Source organism: Phodopus roborovskii, unplaced genomic scaffold (genome assembly GCF_943737965.1).
Source record: "Phodopus roborovskii unplaced genomic scaffold, PHOROB, whole genome shotgun sequence".
NCBI lineage: Eukaryota > Metazoa > Chordata > Mammalia > Rodentia > Cricetidae > Phodopus > Phodopus roborovskii.
The window spans coordinates 3,897,374-3,919,275 of NW_026125554.1; the positions used below are offsets into that span (position 1 = coordinate 3,897,374).

At 38.6% G+C, this 21,902-nt stretch overlaps 1 protein-coding gene across 1 annotated transcript; it reads right to left on the minus strand.

Annotated features, from left to right (window-relative positions):
• Positions 1-3,292: 3,292 nt before the first annotated feature.
• On the minus strand, positions 3,293-18,075 carry LOC127216721 (zinc finger protein 883-like). The gene is given in 5 exon segments (XM_051177538.1): positions 3,293-4,581; positions 4,583-6,130; positions 7,026-7,077; positions 7,301-7,427; positions 18,022-18,075. Coding segments are annotated over 5 exon segments (1,857 nt in total). The 5' UTR covers positions 18,043-18,075; the 3' UTR covers positions 3,293-4,472.
• Positions 18,076-21,902: the final 3,827 nt, after the last annotated feature.

Genomic DNA, 21,902 nt, shown 5'->3' on the forward strand with positions numbered 1-21,902 from the left:
CAAGAATTTTAAACACACACACACTCTCTCTCTTTCCCTCTCTCTCACCTCTCAAGACAAAGGAAAAAAACTGAGTAGAAAAAGGGAATATGAGAAAAATCTTGGCTAACTACAGAGTTTACTGAGAATAAGTAGAATATGTAAAGAACTAAAAACATTGAAGAAACCAAAGAATCCATATTAGACTGAACTTGTGACTGAAGGAAATTCAGGAGCTGCTGCAGCTGTAGAATCCAGGTGAAAAGATCTCTACCAACAAATCTACAAGAGATGTGCTGGTAAGCATCTTATCCAGTAATTCCCTAGCAACTGCTGCTGGGGCCGAAATCATCACCCCAGATGGAAATGGAAAAACTGTGAAGTAACCACAGAATCCATCAACTGTGATGTGGTTTGTCTCTACTATCCTCAGTTCATTTAATGGGCTTGAGTATGGCACCAAGAACACTAACAGAAATGGAACTGGGAATATGTAGAGGGTATTATTTGCCATGATATATCTGGTCCCACTGAAGGCATAGAGGAATGGTTCATAGGCATACATACATAATTATGTATTATAAATATGTATTTATGTGTGTATACATAAATATATTTCATTATATAAATGAACCCAATGATATAAATCACAGGATTAGGGAATACAAAAGGCCTTCGGCAAAATCCTAATTCCCTTTATGAAAAAGTCCCCAGGGACAATAGAAAGGGATGGGACATATCTCAACAGGTATAAATGAAAAAATTATAGCCATCATTATGCTAAATGGTAAAATCCACAGTGCATTCCAAGTAAGATCATGAACAAGACAAAGGAGTCACCTGTCACCACTACTATTCAGTATAATGATTTAAGTCCCAGCTAAAGTAATAAAAGGAAGACATGAAAGGGATGCATAGGAATATAAGTGGTCAAAGTATCCCTATTTGGAGATTCTTTATTCTTATATATGAAAGACCCACTCATTCACACATTCAGAAATTCCCATAAAAGTACTAAGCTGAAAACTTCAATACAAATGCAGAGGACCTGTTTAGACTCTTTCCATGCAATGCCTGGCTGTGGGTTTCTGTATCTATATTTCCATGTACTGCAGGAAGAGGCATCTCTGATAGTGACTGAATAAGGAACTGATCTGTGAGTATGGCAGAATATCATTACTACTGATCCTTTTTAGACTAGTTCTATTTGGTTTTACCCTTAGTCTCTGTGCTATCTAGTCTCTGGTTCTTGGTCACCCAAATAGTTTCAGTTCTGTGGGTGTCAGTGGGTTTTGGCTTGAGGAGTGGGTCTTAAGTCAAATTAGACATTCTTTGCTTACTCTCACAAGCTTTGTGCCATCACTGCCCTAGCATATTTTGCAGGCAGGACACTTGTAGATCACAGGGCTTGTGGCTGGGCTGGTGTTTGTACATTTCTTCAAGTAGCCTGGAGAGTACCTTCCCATACCAAATATACTCGAAGATGGGGGTGAAGGATCTGTGTAGGCACCAGCTCAATATTTCCATATTTAATGAGTTTTGTGGGTGTTGTTTTCAGCAACAAGGCCTTGCTGTCAGTTTTTGGGTGGTGGTCTTTGTCTTTGCAACAGTCTGGATTGTTTGGGGATTTATATAGTGTCCCTTTGGCTAACAACTCAATTGAATGTGTCCCTGTACTGGAAGCTTCATTTGGTGACAAGAGAGATGCATACCTGGTTCTTCAAACCAGTTTTAAAGCCTGTGACTGCTGAAGTCATACATATCAGGGGAAGGGGAGAACTTTTTATTATAGGGAAAAATGGTCACTTTGTCAAACCATCTTGTAAGCACTAATACCCAGAGATTAGTGTTGTATACATTCTTCATCCAAAATGCTTCTCACTGTAGGAAGTAATGGCTTAAAAACCCACAAATGAAGTAAAATGAATAAGTAATGGTAGAGTGTTGATTCCTAAGTGGACCAGAAAAGTCACTCCCTCCAAGGACTGGGGAACAGTGCAGAAGTGGGGGTGGAACAAAGACAAAGGATAGGAAGGAATGAGTGCAGTGAGAACATGTACAAACTTGCTGGGCATAATGTCATATGACTTTAGTCCCAGCACAGGAGACAGAGGTAGGTAGAACTCTGAGTTACAGGCCAGCCTGGTCTACACAGCCAGGGCTACATAACAGATGCTGTCTGCAAAAAGTGGTGTGTGTGTGGTAAGAACTCACTGCACCTGTGGTTATCTGTACCAGATCTGCACAAGATTGGGCCAGTGAACATATTATCATGTATGGGAGAAAGGACCATGAAACTCCATATATCCAGTAGGCTATTGTTGCAGAGGAATCATCTTTTCAAAATTTGCCCTTCAGCAGATGATCTTTAATCCATGCTTGAGCAAGAAAGTTATATTAGACTCAGTGGGGCACACATAGAACATGGAAACAAGAAGGATCCCAGCATCAGAGGGACAGAGATGAAAAGGAAATGTGGAAGAGAAAGGACTAAAATTGATTGTTTAAGTGTATAAAATTGTCAGAAAAAAAATTAAGAGCAAGAAGGGGCTAGAGAGATGGTCCAGCAGTTAAGATTTCTTGCCAGTCTTCAGACAAGACAACTTCAGTTGAGTTCCCACAACCCATTTCAGCTGTTTGACAACAACCTACACCTCCAACTCCAAGCATCTGATGATCATAATCTCCAAACACACTCATATGCAGTGAACTTAAACATATACACTCACCAGTAATACTTTTTTTAATCAATTACTTTAAAAAACAAACTAAAACATACAGCCAAACATACTGGTTCATGATTTTAATTCTGGCCATTAGAAGTCAGAAGCTGATGAATCATGTTTGAGGCCAGACTTGTCTACATAACCCAGGACAGCCATAGTTATACTCCAAGACCCTTTCTCAAAACAAAACAATAATAATAAAAAAACAACAAAACAAGCAAATAAATAACTAACTGTAAAACACATATACAAAATTCCCATTTGATCCAGGTGTGGTATTGCAAGCTTTAATTCCAACTCTTTGGAGGCAAAGATAGTAATTATATGAGTTCTAGGCCTGTCACTCCTACACAGCAAGATCCTGTTTACAAACGAAAAAGAAACAAGACACTATTATTGGAACAACACATACACCAAAAAGCACAAAATATAAAATCTACATAAATACCAAAAATTCCATTTTTCCCATACAAATATAAGGAAATTGTAAAGGAATTAGCAATAGTTTAAAATAATGACATGTGAGCAAATACTTTTAAGAAGCATACATTTTTACTTTCAAATGAACCACAATCACAACTAACTAGTTAAAATTAAGTCTGTTTTATTACAAATACATCTCAGTTTAATGAATCCAATATCTCTACAGTAAAGCTGAAAAAGTATTACCTCCCTTCATTTAAACTATACCCATTGAACTGAAGTTAACCAAGCTTACATTACCTCAACCCAAATGTTTTTTATATGGTTGCTATTGTCAGAGACATTGTCTTGGTGGCTTCAGCATTCCAAGCACAGGGAATACAGGCAGGCAAAATTATGTTATTCACCAAATCTTATTTCAAAACTATAAAAAACGATATGCAAATTAAAGGTCTCATATAAGAATTGAACAATGATTTAAAATGCCCCAGCTGTACTCCAGCTTATTTTTAGAAATATTCTGTGCAAATAAATTTGCTCACTCTCCACATTACCTTTAAAAGATTAAACTACATAATATTTCATACATTTTCTTATTTGAACACACACCTTTCTATTTGCTTTATGCACTTAATTATTTAAATGTATTTTTTATTTATATATATGTGTGTGTGTGTATCACATGTGCTCTATACCTACAGAGGCAAGAAGAGGGTATCATGGTTCTTGAATTTGGAATTACAGGTGGTTGTGAGCCACACCATGTGGCCACTGGGAAACAAAATCAAGTCCTTTGCAGAGCAGTATGTACTTTAAATGGCTAAACCATCTTTTCTTTTTGTAAAGAAAATTCTACTCAGCTATAACTGGTTCTTCTTAAGCTTCCCATGTGGTGTTCAAACCCACTATACCCATTATTATTCTCTAGTCTCTACCATTGCTTCTTTACCCAGAGCTGAAATAAAAGCATGCCCTATCATGTACAGTGCAATAGGATTTTTACCATGTATCATAAATATACATATATGTCTATATGTACAATGTATATATATATACATATATATTTGCATATTGAGGATACAACTACATTTATGCAGCTTTGTTAATCTCCCCTTTAAAAAAATAAATATTAAGCTTGTGTGTGAGCCCATGTGTACACATGGAACTCAGAGGTAAATTTTGGGGATGATTCTCTATTTCCACATATGGGACCCTGGGATGGAACTCAGATTATCAGACTTAGAAATAAGTGCCTTTACCCACTGAGCCTTTTAGTGAGTTGTCCACATTCTTCTTTCATACCTCACAATAGAAGTAATTTGTCCACAGACAAGGCCATCAGAATCACTGCTGTAAACACTTAATTTCTTTTCTGTTGGCTCTTTCATGTATATGCAGGGGTATGGAACACATAAAAGCTTTCTTATTTTTACATGTGTAAGGTTTCTCGCCAATGAATTCTTTCATGCTTCACAAGATAGCTGCAATCACTGAAGGCTTTTCCACATTTTTTACATACATAGGGTTTCTCTCCAGTGTGAATTCGTTCATGACGGTAACGGGCACTCTGATGTGTGAAAGCTTTCCCACAATGTTTGCATATATAAGGTTTCTCTCCAGTGTGAGTTCTTTCATGGTTGCGAAGGTATGTGGAACACCTAAATGCTTTTCCACAGTGTTTACATACATAAGGCTTTTCTCCAGTATGAGTTCGCTCATGATTGTAACAAGCCTTACGCTGAATGAAAGCTTTTCCACAATGCTTACATGGATAAGGTTTCTCCCCTGTGTGGATCTTTTCATGACTGATAAGATGACTGGAATGAATGAATGCCTTCCCACACTTTTTACATACATATGGTTTTTCCCCAGTATGAATTCTTTCATGACTATAACGGGTACTGGAATGGGTGAAGGCTTTTCCACAATGCTTACAGGCATAAGGTTTCTCTCCAGTATGAGTTCTTTCATGATTGCGAAGGCATGTGGACCATGTAAATGCCTTCCCACACTGCTTACATACATAGGGCTTTTCTCCAGTGTGAGTTCTTTCATGATTGTAACAAGCATCACGCTGAATGAAGGATTTGCCACACTGCTTACATGCATAGGGCTTTTCTCCAGTGTGAATTCTTTCATGGTTGCGAAGGGATGTAGAACAAGTAAATGCTTTTCCACATTGCTTGCAAACATAAGGTTTCTCTTCTGTGTGGATTATTTCATGTCTATAACAGGCACTGTGATGGCTGAAGGCTTTCCCACAATGCTTACAAGCATAAGGTTTCTCACCAGTGTGAATTCTTTCATGTACAAGAAGGTGTGATGAACGAATGAAGGCTTTGCCACATTGTTTACATACATAGGGTGCATCTCCACTGTGGATTTTTTCATGTTTCTGAAGGTATGAATAATGTCTAAATGCTTTTCCACACTGATTACACACATAACATTCTTTTCCAGTATGATTTTTTTCATGGTAGACAAATTGACTGAAATTAATAAAGGCTTCTCCACATTGCTTACACATAAATGTTTTCCCACCAGTGTGGATTCTTTCATACATTTGAAAGTAAGTGTATTTCCCAACAGCTTTTTCAAACTGATTATATTCATGACATGTACCATCACTGTAAATTCGCTCATAATTTTGATCAGAAGTATGAGTCCTATAGGCTTCATTAGATTGTTTCTTTTTATAAACTATTTGCCTAGGATTTTTGAGTACCTGAAAGTACTCAGAAGTGAAATCTGTATAACGTTTCTCATGTTGAAAATCTACCTCCATATGTCCCTTATTCTTAAATGATTTCTTTTCAGTTTCACCTGTGAGATACACATCTGAGTGTAAAGAACCAATGGTGTCTCTTGCACACACATTGCTCTCATATACTGCTGTTGCAGAAGGCATGTCCTCATTAACAACATATTCTGGAATCTGGTGGTGGGTCTCTCCACACTGACAAACATCTCCATATTTACAGTCTTTCTCAACCATCTGTGTTCTGGGAAAAAAAAGCATAACTAATATTTTAAGATTAGCCAAGAGAAACATTGGTGGCTAGATGCTGTGGCTTATTCCCATCACCTCCAGTTAATAGAGTATTTAGGAGGTAGCAGTAGAATGATGCCAACTTTGAGATTCACAAAGAAAGATCCTGATCTAAGAGACAATCCTAAGTGTTTACTTTTATAAGGAATTTTTTCTTTAAGAGTATGGACCCTTGAGTTCCTCATGCTCCATTGGAATATCCTATACCCACTACTATGCAGGTAACACTAATTTGATCACATGGGTTATTAAAAACTTTTAAAAAGAAGACATGTAGTAACTGGAAGAGGGATGTGAGGAAAGATGCCAGGGGAGTTGGAGAGAGAGAAGGATATATCTATAGTCAAATATATTGCATGCATAGTTAAATTATCAAAGAATTAATTTTAAAAATGTCTATACAGTTTACTCTGGGAAAATTACTCATGCAAAGGATGTAGACTGAGAATGATGAAATTTGAAATATTGGAGCAACCTTCAAGAGATTTATTGATGCTAGATCCCAATTTAAAACTAAAATTCAAACATAAAGGCATATATCCAAATCCTAAAGACAACCTGATATAAATATATTAAAATACTTTTGTGCAATGAAGAGAAGGTTGTCTGTCTCAAATCACTGGGAAATGTTTACACTGCCTAGTATAACACATTCAGAAAATATTAATAGATTATAGAGGTGGAATCCTCAACAGTTCTGGGTGAACAAACTCAATGCAGGTTTTAGAAAAATTTGTCATAGAACCATTTTACACTTAGATGTAGTTGGATCATTGGTTTGGTTTCCATATTTCTTAAAATAAATTGCAAATATTTGCCATAAATTCCCCCTTTTGAGTGTGAATTACCTGTGACTGCTGTCATTTGCACGCTCTTCTTTAATGTTTTCTTCTGTTTTCCCTGGAAGTAAATCAAAAGAAATCATATGACTTATCCAACACTAGAAAACATTTATTATAGTCTACCTTTTACTGTGGTATACTATGACTTGGCATGCTACAGTCACCATCATGTCCTCTTTGTCCTCTTTCAATATTTCAATTCATGAAACTATACAGAAAAGCAAGAAACAGCTGTTCTCTCTCTGAATAAGCAAAAGAATCATAGTTTTTTTTTTTTTTACCTATGGAGATCAGGTTCATAAAGGTTTCTGTCATCACATCTCTATAGAGCTTCTTTTGACTTGAATCCAAGAAAGCCCACTCTCCTGGGCTGAAGTTCACAGCCACATCCTCAAATGTCACTGGCTCCTAAAATAATAGGGAAATGATTAGTGTTAATTGTCAATTTGACAAGATCTGTCACCTTAACAGGACTAGGCCATGATAGTGAAAGCTGGAAAACAAGAATGCTGACAGAAATGTAGACAAGCAGTCTACTTTGTGCCATTTTAGAGAAAAATTAGAACTCTATCAGGAACTGAGACCGAGGCCATTCATTTCCTACTTTGCCACAAATATGGATTTGTTCTGGCCAGGGCTTAAGATCCTGGATGAAGTTGGATATAAGATAATAGAATAATTTATGTGATAGAGGAGAGGAATGTATGCAATCTTAAAGTATTGGACACGTAGATTCCACCAAAGCAGCTGTATTATTAAAGAGATTAGCATTGGACACTGGGATTATAGAGAGGCAGGAATAAGGAATATTCACGAGGAATTATTGAACAATGTAAGACTCTACTTGGCTTAGACAGTGCAAATATCCCTTTCTGAAAAATGCATCTACTAACTTACTGTCAATCTAGTATCCTCGATGTATTGGGATGCAAGTATGCTTTAAACAATTAAAATACATTATTCCACATAGCAGCCTTGGTAATGTGTGGACTCCACTCAAATACAAATTAGAACACACACCAGACTATGGGCTTATCTGACACAAACAATAAGGCAAATGTTGCAAATGAACCTATAAGGATAATAAAGCTTATTTTTCATCTTGGGTATGACCAAATTCTGATGAAGTATGGAAAAGGACATGGGCAGTGAACAGAAGCTTACCTCAAATCAGCCTATCAGTTGAACCATCTGGGCATGCTACCCTCCTTAGCAACTGAACTCCTCCTCCATAACAAAAGGAGGCTAGAAACAATACTTGAGTGAGTGCCCTCATGTCTCAGGACTGAAACCAAACTTTACAGCTACTTGATTTTACAATACTTGTTTTACAGCTGGAAAGATAGCTCAGCAGTTAAGAGTAATAGCTGCTCTGCCAGGTGGTGGTGATGCATGCCTTACATCTTGGAAGGTAGAGGCAGGCAGATCTATGTGAGTCTGATCTACAGAGCAAGTTCCAGGACTGCCAGGGCTAGAGAACCCCTGTCTCACAAAAGCAAAAGCAAAACAAAAGAAAGAGTAACCACTACTCTAAAACAGGAGTGGAGTCTGTTCCCAGCACCCACATCCAGGTGGCTTACAAATGCACGTAACTGCAACCCCAGGGGATCTAACAACTTATTTGGCATCCACTGGCAACAACACACTCATGCACACTGACATACATATAGACCCAATTTAAAAGGAAATATATGTTTTCATAAAAACCGGATCTCCCCCCCCCCTTTCCATTTTATCCTCCTTCTTGTGTTCTCAATTGTGTGAGCCAGAGTGTCACTGCTTCAGTAGGCAGGGTGTTTATAGAGACAAGTAGAAAAGTAAAAGGAGGAAGGAAAAAAATTCTTTGTACGCACAGATTACACAAAACAATTACAAACTACTGTGTTGCTAACCACATACATTGATGGTGGAAAACAGCTGTACTTTGGGTAGTGGAGTCTGGAGCAAACTAAGTCCCTCTTCCCAAGGCATAATTGTTCTGCCACAAGCTCTACATCCACTTCAAGAGAGCAAGGCCCTGAATGGGGACCATTTACTTCTTTGTCTTTCCTTGAGTACTCCTTATCCCTTGAAAACTCCTGATATCTGCCCACACATTATTCATTTAAGAGGCCATAGATGTCAGCCCATTGTAAGATAACCAGGTCACTGCACTGGGAAGTCAGACCTTTCTAGTTAAGGTGAAATCAATGTCTGTCTAATATGAGCAACTTTCCTCCTCCTTTCTGTCTTTACATCTTGTGACTTTTTCTGATATCTCCACTCTCTATAATAATGCAATGTGTACATCTGAGAGCTCAGAAGCCCTGTCCTTTTTTTTTTTTTTTTTTTTTTTTTTTTTGGTAACACAAGCTGCAAATAACCTGTTCTCTCTAATTATGTAGTAATAACCATCTTATTCTCTCCCATTTCTTAATCAAACCCAAAGGCAACAGGCTCTCTCAGATCACTGCATTTCCTGGACTTTCTTTACTGGATATATAGTCCAGCAGCACTCCCTTCTTATAATTATTATGCCATTATTCCTACCAATAAACATCTTCCACTCTCATCCATACAGTAACTCAACTCATGGGTCAATGTCTCTACAAGAGGCTCATTGGGAGATTATGTTCTTCAACTGGAGGTTGCCACAAATATATTAAGGCATGAAAACATAGGAAAAGCTTTAACAACATGGGACTTTACATATCTTGGGGCTATGTACATATGCTACTCCAACAAGGCACATACATGAGCATGGTAGTAACTGGACACCCTCCCACACCCCTGCATCAGATTACTCATATACCCACTTTAAATAATGGAAATAGGTTACTCCCAATAGAAAACCCTCAGCAAAGCCCCATTTCTACTCAAATACAAACCACTACACATCCAAGACATGTGGAAATTGGGCCAATCCATTATTAGCTAGTTTTTGCTGTAAGCTCAATAAGAAAAAAAAAATGTCCTTTGAGGGATCACTTTTGTAAAGGAAGAATTCAATATTTACAATATTATGCCTATGCATACTTAGGAGTACATATTATTGAAACCAGATGCATTATAAAAATGACACATTAAATCTTACCAAGGGTAATTCCCTGTTAATGATGAATATGTGGCTTTATGGAAGAAAGTAAGTGGACAAAGACACATGGACATAGATTTTTTTTCTTTCTTTCTTTCTTTTCTTTTTTTTTTTTTTAAGACAGGGTTTCTCTGTGTGATTATCTGGCTGTCACTGTCCTGGAACTAACTTTGTAGACCAGGCTGGCCTAGAACTCAGAGAGATCAACCTGCCTCTGCTTACCAAGTTCTGGGATTAAAGGTTTGGACACCTGGCAAGTACACATATTTGTTGGTGGCCATGTCAGAGGAGCAGCATGAGACAACTGACTTCAGCAGTTCAGGCCACCAGAATGCAAGGCATTGATGAGTCTTGGATAGGCAAGGCTGTGCATGCTTCGGTTCCAGAATGTCTTGTTACTGCTGTCTTTGCATGTTTGCCACCACTCCTTTTCTCTGGTGTGAACAGGTGTGTGGGGGAATCCCTACTGCCTTTAATACAATGTGATTATCTCAGGAATATCTTGTTTTATTGGGTATTTTTACCTGTGGATTATTATGAAGATGATTTCCTCTTAATCATTAACTGAAGCAATGATTTTATACAAAAACAGTGTTGGGGCTGTGTGGTAGTAGCACATGCCTTTAATCCCAGTATTCAGGAGGCAGAGGCAGGTGGATCTCCGTGAGTTCAAGGCCAGCCTAGTCTACAGAGTGAGGTCGAGGACAGGCTCCAAAGCTACACAGAGAAACCCTGTCTTGAACCACACCCAATAGTGTTAGGTTAAATAGAATTTTGATGATTGAGGGATTTTAATAACTATATTAAAGGACTGGGATAGAGGTTAATTTAATGGAAAATAAATATAGGTAAAATGAGGATATGGTGTGGCCCATGCCCCTGATAGAGCAGGGGCTGTAGAGACTAGAAAATAAGAACAAGTAAGTGTCATGCAGCTACATTCATGGGTTTCTCTTGAGGAGCCATATACATTGTGGCTTAGGTTAATGATTAAGAAAAACAACTGAGTCCCAGATAGCTCAAGTTCTTTTAGTCTTAATGTTGGGGGATGTGTTCATGGGTTTTGGTGTGCATCATAGCAAACCAAGGCTTTAAATAATGACTTAAGGTTAGGTTAAGATGTTTTTGTTGATGATTTTGAAGTACAAAGTGCTTGGGAACAATTTAAAGTTTATTGAAGCATACCTTTTTTAATTAAAAAAATTTATTTTTCATTTTACATACCAACCCCAGTTTCCCCTCCCATCTTCTCCCATTCTCCCACCCACTCACTTCCCACCTCCCTCCACTCCTTAGATGGGTAAGGCCTTCCCTGGGGAGTTCAAAGTCATCTGGTGTATCAAGTTGAGGCAGGACCAAATCTCTCCTCTGCCTCCACCCCCATATCAAGGCTGCACAAGGCATCCCACCAGAGAGTGGGCTCCAAAAGCCCACTCATGCTTCTGGGTTAGGTCCTGGTCCCACTGCCAGCCTCCTCTCCAACACATCAAGTCACATAACTGTCACCCACATTCAGACGGCAGCAGGTTTCCCAGCTGTCAATACATAGTCTGTGAGCTCCCACCAGTTTGGGTCAGCTGTCTCTGTGGTTTTTCCCTATCATAGTCTTGACACCCTACCTTTTCACAGGATCCTCTCCTCTCTTCAAATGACCTCCAGGAGCTCAGCTCAGTGCTTGCCTATGAGTCACTGCATCTGCTTCTATCAATTACTAGATGTAGGTTCTAGGATGACAATTAGGGCAGTCACTAATCTGATTAAATGAGAAGGCCTGTTCAGACACCCTCTTCCTAGGAGAGGAGTCTTAGCTTGGGTCATCCTTGCGGATTTCTGAGAATTTCTCCAACATCATGTTTCTCCCTAACTTCAAAATGGCTTCCTTTATCAAGATAGTTCATTCATTGGTTTCTCCCTCTGTCCTCCCCCAACTAAGTCTTCTTGATCACAAATGTTCTCTTTCCCCATCCCTTCCATTCTACCCCCTCTCAGTTTACCCAGGAGATCTCAACTATTTTCTTTCCCTGTAGCCCTCCATGTGATACCTCTTAGAGTCCCCCTTTTTACCTAGCTTCTCCGTGGTTGTGGACTGCAGTTTGGTTATCCTCTGCTTTACATCTAATATCCACTTATGAGTGAATACATACCATGTTTGTCTTTCTGGATCTGGGTTACCTCACTCAGGATGGTGTTTTCTAGTTTCATCCATTTGATAAAAGCACACTTTTAATAGTTGAACAAGGGACTCATTGAGGTCAGGGAACACAAATGGTGGCAGCCTGGCTATTGCTGGCTGAGATGCCTTTCTTTCTAGGATAGGTTGGTGATCAAAAGTGATGATTAATTCCTTGTACCCCCTTTTGACCTCAGCTTCCTGATGTAAAAACAATGTTGATAAATGGGTGTGCACCCTAAGGACTGAAAGTAGATCTACCTGTTTTTCATATATAAAAGCTTAGATTTGTGATTCTTTTAAGTTTTTCTTATACAATTATCTTTTGAGATAAATAATAAAGTGATTGATTTTTTTTTTAAACTGTAAAATGTACCCTGCCAGCAAAAGAACTGGCTGAGAAAAATAACTCGCTTGCTTACACTCTGTTAATCTATAACAAGTTGCTTGGTTATGAATGCATGTAGGTAGGTTCTTGAGACAACTTGCTTTTCACTTGTAATACATAAAATGTTTGATCATGTAAGGGATATGAAAAACATGTAGTTTTTTAAATGTGTGTTCATTATAATCATTCACTTACAAAATAGAATACAACCACATTGCATTTTTTATTTTGCTTGAAAGATTTTGCTGGAATTTTTAAGCTGTAAGGGAAAAAATAATGTTAATTAGAAGGAAGATATCAAGGCAGACAGAAGGGGTACATCTAGATAGAGGAAAAAAATAAAGAAGAAAAATGATAGAGAAACCCTACAGGTGCATGTGTTTGTTTCCCCCCCTTTTCACCAGTCTCATAAAGTTAAGGTTAGCCTCCCTCACCAGCCCTAGAGAATTATGTTTTACTTCCTCAGATAGAAAGTGATTAGCTTGCTAACTCCATGGATCTCTCTTAATCCCTGACCTGCTGAAGGTTGGTCCTTAAACCAGCAAGATATATTCTTAGACCATAATATCCCACACCAAAATAATATCTTTATCATGGACGCATCAAAGTATGGAATTCTCACAATAGTTTATGTTGTGCTAGTTAAATTCCAGCATGGATTTGGGAGGGGCTCACAAGGGAGGAGAGTGAATATTTCTTTGTGGCTACTGGTAGGCTAATCATGCTCCAGTGGATGAAGCCACACCCGTCCCATTCATGAGAATGTTCTGTTCAGTTGCACAGTCCACTTCTTCTTCTTTTTTTTTTTTTTTAATTTGCCTTGGTGGTTTGCCTGCATGTATGTCTGTGTGAGGGTTTTGGATCCCCTGGAACTGGAGTTATTGACAGTTATGCACTGTCATGTGAGAGCTGGGAATTGAACTGGGGTGCTTTGGAAGAACAGTCAGTGTTCTTAACTGCTGAGCCATCTCTCCAGCTCCCCCAGTCCACTTCTAATTAGTGTATTTGATATCTTGATTTTAAAGATTTTTAAATAATTTTATATTATAGATATTCAGATGCATATCTGATTTTTCTCCCATTCTGTGGGTGGCCTCTTCACTCAATTGACTCTTTGTTGTACAAAAAAATTTTCAGTTTAATGAAATCCCATTTATTTCACTTGGAATCCTATTTAGAAAGTCCTTACCTGTGTTTATAAACTGAAGTGCACTTACAAAATTTTCATTTAGAAATTTCTGGATATCAAGTTTTATGTTAAGGTTGTTAACCTATTTGGAGCTGAGTTTTGTGTGAAGTGAAAAATAAGCATCTGGTTTCATTTGTCTTCATTTTACAACTATGTTAGAAGGCTCTCTCTCTCTCCAGTCAAAATGGCTGTCATGAGGAATACAGCCTGGATGTAGGTAAAAGGGAGCCCTTGTGCTCTTGGTGAAAATGTAAACTAGTGCACACCTGGTAATCAGCCTGGAGGTTTCTAAAAAGTGGGGCTGAACAGATTGTTCAGCATTTATAAACATTGGCACCTCTTGCAAAATCCCTAGGCTGTATTCTCAGCATACACATGATATTTCAAACTGTAACTTCAGCTCCAGGAGTTCCAACATCTTCTGCACTTCATGGACACTTACAACCATGCAATATACAGACATACATACATGAACAATACCAATACAAACAAAAATAAATAAATATTTAAAAAATTTGGAATAGATTTACCATATAGCCCAGCTAGACCACTCCTGGGCATACGCCCAATGTAATTTGTATCTTATTATAAAAGATACTTGCACATCCATGTTCATGGCTGATCAATTCACAATAGGTAGGAAATAGAATCAACCTAGATATCCTTCAACTTATGAATGGATAGTGAAAATATGGTGTATCTACACAATGAAATATTCAGCTGTAGAGAAAACTGAAATCATGAAAATTTCATGTAAGTGGACAGAACTGGAAAAAAAATTATAGTGAGTGAGTTCATCCAGGCTCAAAAAGAGAAAACTGAAAGGTCTTTCTCATATGAGGTTCCTTTTATTTTTGTGTGTTTCTAACACTGAGTGTACGTGGAGGAGAAGAAAGCAAAAACAGGCTACTGGTGGGGAGGATTGTGGGGCTGTAGAATATGGATAAAATGAAAGTAGAGAGGACAATACTGAGGGCCAAGGGGATCAAAGAGGTGTGGGGGTGACAGAGATGGTAAAGAGGATCCAGAAAAAGGCTTAAACAAGACAAAGCACACATGAAAAAGGTCTTTGGGCACCTATGATCTTGTAATCCACACACACACACACACACACACACACACATATATATATAGTCACTACACATATGCTATAATATAAATAGTGAAAGGGGATAATGGCACATATGTTATATAAATGAACAGCGAGAAAATGTTGGAAGTGATGTGGATGGAGCATTGGGAAAGGAGGGTTAGGAACTGTGTTAACTAAAGACATGTGAAGAAGCATTATGAAACAACACTAGCTTGTAATCTAATTGAAAATACATTTTTCTTGGAAGGAGTGGGGAACAGAGCCTTACTAGGTAGCCCTTGTTAGTCTGGAGCTCTGTATATAGACCAGGCTAGCCACAAACTCACAAAGATCTAAACAAGCAGAAGTACCACACATTAGTGAACAATGCTGCTCCCAAAAAGCCATGAGGAACTAAATGAAAATGTCAGTGTCAGGCACATGTCACTACCATATAAGTTATTGGTCAGAAGGCTTCAGTAGCACCCCAAACAATATACGCTATTGCCATTGCTCTGAGTTACCAACAATAACTAGATAATAAAATCCTACTGTGTTGAACACAGACAGACAGACAGACAGACACACACACACACACACACACACACACACACACACACACACACACACACTTTGGTTGTAGGACACCTGGAAACCAAACATGAGCTAATCCTGGAACTCCTAGGTAGCTATCTTTCATAGTGCTGAATGGTACTGTGAAAGTTGCTGGGAGAGAAGAGGCATTAAAGAAGTCATCCTGAGCTGAACCCTGGATGCTACAATACTGATATGACAGACAAGATGTGTCTACTGGAAAGAATGTTTATGAAGCTAAGAAACTGCTGTCAATGAAATTTCAGGCCTGCTGCAGAAGAGGGAAGTTATGTCTGGTAATTTAACATGGTTAAAACCTATGGTTAGGGATGCCATAGAGCCTACAGGAGAACCTATTGATGATGTTTTTCTATATGGTTATGTCGACACACTCACAGCCTTCTAAATATGTGTGCTTCTGTTCATAGATGTCTGCTGTTCCCAATCTGGGCCAAAGGAGCTTCTTACTATAGCCAGGGTAGTTAATACAGAGAAACATTACTATTTAAATTATGAAAATAACTTTGTATACTCAACCATAGTTGAGACATTGTATCTACCTTCCATTCCCAAGGCTAAGGAAATTTGGGGTGAAAATGTAAGAGCTGGTGGATGGGGAACAGTACTCTGAAATGCTGTTCTGCACCTGACATGGCTGTTGTTTACATGACATAACAATAAATCTGCTTATGCACACAAGGTCTGCATGAGATCATGCCAGTGAAAAATTCAAGCAATGGGCTTGGGAGTGTTTTCCAAAGCTCCATCCTTAACCAAGAAGCTAGATATTCTTTCTTTAAGATATATTTGTTTTAAATGACTTGACAGATTTTGATGATCCCTCCTAGAAGGCATCATCCTCCCTGTGGAGTGGGGATGGAGTGGGATGTGAGGAGGGTTGGGGGTCATGGGAGGAAGGGAGGGAGAGGGAACTGGGATCGATATGTAAATAAGAAAAAATAATAAATATATATAAAAAACAAACAAACAAAAAGATTTATTTGTTTTATATGTCTCTGTGCATGTCTGTGTGTATATCACCTGTGTGTAGGCTCTAGAGGCCAGAAGAGACTGTCAAGTTCACAGGAGTTAGACTTATATAGCTGTCAGTGAGCTGCCCAACCTGGCTGTGGAGACAGAATCAGGGTCCTCTGCAAAAGTATTTTTGACAGCTGAGTCATCTCTTGTGACCTAAACTTTCCTTTAATTTGGTATTTATCTATTTTCTTTTCAACTTCTACTAGAAAATTAAAAGTCCACTGTTCTAAATACTCTCACTCAGAGCTTTAAAAAATTCAATTCACTTACAAATAATAGTATACTATTTCATACACAATGTAAGTATTTTATCCTTTCCAAGTTGGTCTTTCTGAATATGTAGATGCTCACTATTTTACTTATCAGTGTACTTACCTAGTACACTGTTACTATTCCCTTCAATTTAAGCATGAATATGAATCTGAGGGAATTTTAAAAAGTAAACATTTTCTTTGTAGCATTTACTACATAGCAGAATAAAAAAAGTCAACATTCAATAAGCAATATCATTTCTCTATTCCCATAAGACTGGGGTGAAACAGAAAACCAGAAATAAAATCACATTCATAGCAACATGAAAAGAACTAGAAATAAAAGATCTCAACAATGAAAACGTCAAATGGTAAAGAAACTGAATACTCAAGTCCACGGATTGCCAGAAATAATACGGAAATACTTCCCCCCCCAAAGAATGTCATCTGGTAAATACTGACTAAATACTTCCAGTCTCAATTTCTTGTATTTCGAGAAGTAGCTCAGAGCACACAAACTTACAACAATGCAATCGCAAGCACCTGATCCTCTTCACAGGACTGATGAACACTAGGTTTAGCAAAGCTTTTTTTTAAAAAATCCGAATTTTGGCATCAGAAACGGTTAAAGAAAAAAAAAATCAAATTTAAATTTCTCTCCTCCTTCCTCTCAGATTGGGAATTTTGGCCCACTCTCACAAAGGGCACAATCTAATTATCGTTAAAAGGGCAGAACACACACACACACACACACACACACACACACACACACACACACACAGAAAGAGAGAGATCTGATTGATGAGATGAGATTTGGGGATGTAGTCTAAAGCCAAAGCCCTGTCCTGCTCAACTGTAGTACTAAAGAGAATATAATTCAGAAAGCTGAAGACAGGAAAAATCTAAAGCAGAGCCGACATACCTGTATGGGCAGAAGAGCAGCAGCTCACACCACCCACGTCCCCTCACATCAGTCTGGACTCAGTGCCACCAACCTGCCAGCGCTGCCGTATGTCCGGAGGCGCAAACCCCAAGAAGACAGGGACGAAGTGGCTTCCGTGGGACAGAACAGGGCGGGATGCGGTGCCCGGCAGCTGCTCTGCACACAATCCCAGTGCACTGGGGATCAGCGAGCCAGGGTAACCCGGCTGGACAGCACCAGCGCCGCAGCCTCTTCAGAATCACAACTCTGCCACGGACGACCCCAGGAGCCCAGGGCATACTCACCATTTCCTCTTTCAGATGCATCCAGGTGTTCTTCCTAATCGGCCTAAAATCGGGACAGGAGGTCTATCTAGATCGAACACCACAGGATTTCACAACAACATAGGCTCAAACATGGCGGCAAGGGCGGGCCCTTCCGAATATACGTGCTCCTCATTGGACAGTCCGTGACGGGCAGTAACAGAGTCCCTGATTGAAAAAGATACGGACAGCCTTGACTTTAATTCAGCACATCCTGAATTACTAGCGCAGGTAGAAAGGCAGATTCCATTCTGCTCCTTTTTGTTTGTTTGTTTGTTTGTTTGTTTGTTTAAAGGTTGACTAAGCCTATTCTGATCAGGTTTATAGCTTTTCATTTAAGGGGACCATGCTCCGAACTTTTTGGTGCACACACTCTCTTTATGAGAACTCGGGTTGGAGAGGTGGGTGGAGGTGGGGAGGCCAGTATTGCTTTGATCACAAGCAGTGCCCAAATTTGCTCTGGACATTCCCGCTTCCAGTCCTCAATGGAAAAACCATAGAGTGAGCGTAAAAGGTCTATCCAGAGACAGGAACAAGGAGGGCCTGCTATGCAAACACAAGAATTTGGAATGAGGTAAATGTGTTGTAAAGCTGTCTCACACCTTACGTTTCAACTTATCCACTTTGTTTTCATTGTTGTTTTTGAGACAGAGTCTCTCAGTTATGTAACTCTGGTTGTCCAAGAACTATGAAGAACAGGCTTGTCACAACTCACAGTGAGCCTTTGCCTCCAGAGTGCCCTGATTTAAAGGGGTCACTTTGCACTCCCACTCAACAAATACATTTTTTACCAAGAAAACTAAAGCAATAATCAACGTATACAATTAATGAATTACAGAAAAATGACATTGCATAGCTGCATTATTCAACATAGAATTCAATACATATAAAGAATAACCATTGAATTTAGACAGAAAATTTCCTTGGCCCACAAATGAACCATACTCATAAGCCGCCGGATCATACTGATACGGTCCTTCCCTAGTGATCAGACAGAGACACCTAAGAGCTCACCATGCCTTCCATTGTTTCCTCTGTCAAGAAACCATTCCAACACCTTAGTATCCACAAGAGGGACAATATTATCTACACAGCATTGTCATTAAAGTGTTGTTTTAGGTGAGGTGATTTGCGTCTGGAGAGCAGGTTATTGTGCCTCTTTGCAGTGACTTGTACAGAGACAGAGGTAAATATGGAGGAGCCTAGATACGTATCATATATGTACGGTGGTCTGGCTCTTAGACAGCAAAGCGGGGGTGGTGGAAAGGGGCAGAAGGGAGGGCTTTTGGGGGGTCATTAACACACTAGGCATCTCTTCCTAGGTCTTATAATGGTACTTTTCCAAGATGGCTATATTGGGCGAATGAAGCTCAGATATATTTAGGGCTCCCAGACTCTCAGCTGCGTTTTATACATGCATCCCTCAAACCTCATGTAGTTTCTACATTTTATGCCTCAACTCACCTGTGATTGCTGTGGTCCCCAAAAGCTTTTGGGGCTGCAGAAGGAGTATTCCTTACTGGTAGTGGACATAACCACTACATAAGAGGGTGCTCAGGAGTCACTAGGTTATCTGTTTCAACAGAAGGCTTTGGGTTTTCTGTTCTAGCAGTGAGGCTTCAGCTTATTTTTCCATATAAAGTTGATTATTTTCCTTTCAAAGTCAGTGAAGAATTGTGTAGGGATTTTGATGGGGATTGCATTGAATCTGTAGATTGCTTTTGGCAAGATTGCTATTTTTACTGTTTATCCTACTTATCCAAGAGCATGGGAGATCTTTGCATTTTCTGGTATCTTCTTATTTTCTTTCTTTAAAGACACAAAGTTCTTGCTTTCAGTTGTTTGGTAAGCATTACCCAAAGTACTTTATGTTGTTTGTGGCTATTGTAAAGGGTGTTGTTTCTCTGATTTCTTTCTCAGCTCCCTTATCATCTGTATATAGTAGAACTACTGATTTTTTCTAGTTTATCTTGTATCCTGCTAGTTTGCTGAAGGTGTTTATCACTGTAGGAGTTCCCTGGGGGAGTTTATTGGGTCGCTTATGTAAACTATCATATCATCTGCAAATAGTGATTGTTTGACTTCTTCTTTTCCAATTTGCATCCCCTTAATCTCCTTTTGTTGTCTTATTGCTTTAGCTAGAACTTCAAGTACAATATTGAAGAGATACAGAGTGGGCAGCCTTGCCTTGTTCCTGATTTTAGAGAAATCGCCTTAAATTTCTCTCCATTCAGTTTGATGTTGGCTGTTGGTTTACTGTATATTGTTTTTATTATGTTGATGTATATTCCTGTTATCCCTGATCTCTCCAAGACCTTTATCATGAAAGGGTGTTGAATTTTGTCAGAGGCTTTTTCAGCATCTAGTGAGATGATCATGTGTTTTTTTTTTTCAGTTTGTTTATATGATGTATTACATTGATAGATTTTTGTGTGCTGCAACCCAGGGTGGATGATTTCTCTGATGTGTTCTTGGAATTGCTTTGCAAGTACTTTATTGAGTATTTTTGCATCAATGTTCATGAGGGATATTGGTCTGTAGTTTTCTTTCTTAGTTGTATCTTTTTGTGGCTTGGTTACCAAGGTAATTGTAGCCTTGTAAAAAACAGTTTGGTAATTAACCTTCTGCTTCTATTGTGTGGAATAATTTGAGGAGTATTGGTATTAGCTCTTCTTTGGATTTGTGGTAGAATTCTGCACTGAAGCCATCTGGCCCTGGGTTTTTTTGTTTGGTAGGCTTTTGATGACGGCTTCTATTTCATTTGGGGTTATCGGTGCATTTAAGTTGCTTATCTGTTCTTGATTTAATTTTGGTAAGTGAGAGTAATCCAGAAATTTGTCCATCTCCTTTGAATTTTCAAATTTTGCATGTTATTTCTCTGCTTTTTGGTTGGTTTTGATACACATTTGTCTATCTTGTTGATTTTCTTTAAAAAAAACCCAACTCTTTGTTACATTGATTCTTTCTATTGTTTTCCTACTTTCAACTTTATTGATTTCAGCCCTCAAATTGATTATTTCCTGGCATCTACTCCTCCGGGGTGAGTTTGCTTTTTTGTGTTCTAAGACTTTCAGTTGTGCTGTTAATTCTTTAATGTGACTATCTTCCGTTTTTTCCATATGGGCACTTAGTGCAATGGACTTCTCTCGTAGGACTGCTTTCAAAGTGTCCCATTTCAGTTAAGTTGTATCTTCATTCTCATTGAATTCCAGGAAGTTTTTTATTTTACTCCTTTATTTCTTCTTTGACCCAGGTATGGTGCAATTGCGCGTTGTTCAGTTTTCATGAGTTTGTAGGGTTTCTGCAATTTGTGTTGTTGTTGAATTCCAACTTTAAAGCATGGTGGTCTGATAAGATACAGGGGACTATTCCAATTCTTTTGTATCTGTTAGTGTTGGCATGTTGCCTAGTGTGTGGTCGATTTTAGAGCTGAAAAGAAGATACAGTCTTCTGTGTTTAGATGAAATGTTCTATAGATGTCTGTTAAACTCAATTGGGACATAACTTCTGTTAGTTCTTTTGTTTCTTTGTAATTTTCTGTCTGGTGGTCCTTTCTAGTGGTCAGAGTTGGGTGTTGAAGTCTACCACTGTGAGTATGTAAGGTTTTATGTGAACTTTGAGTTTTAGTAGCATTTCTTTTATGAATGTGGGTGCCTTTGTATTTGGGGCATAGATGTTCACAATTGAGACTTTGTACTGATGGATTTCTCCTGTGATGAATATGAGTTGACCTTCTTCATCTCTTTTGATTGATTTTGGTTTGAAGTCTAACTTGTTAGATATTAGGATATCTACACCTTCTTGCTTTTTGAGTCCATTTGATTGGAAGATCTTTCCCCAACCGTTTACCCTGAGGTAATGTC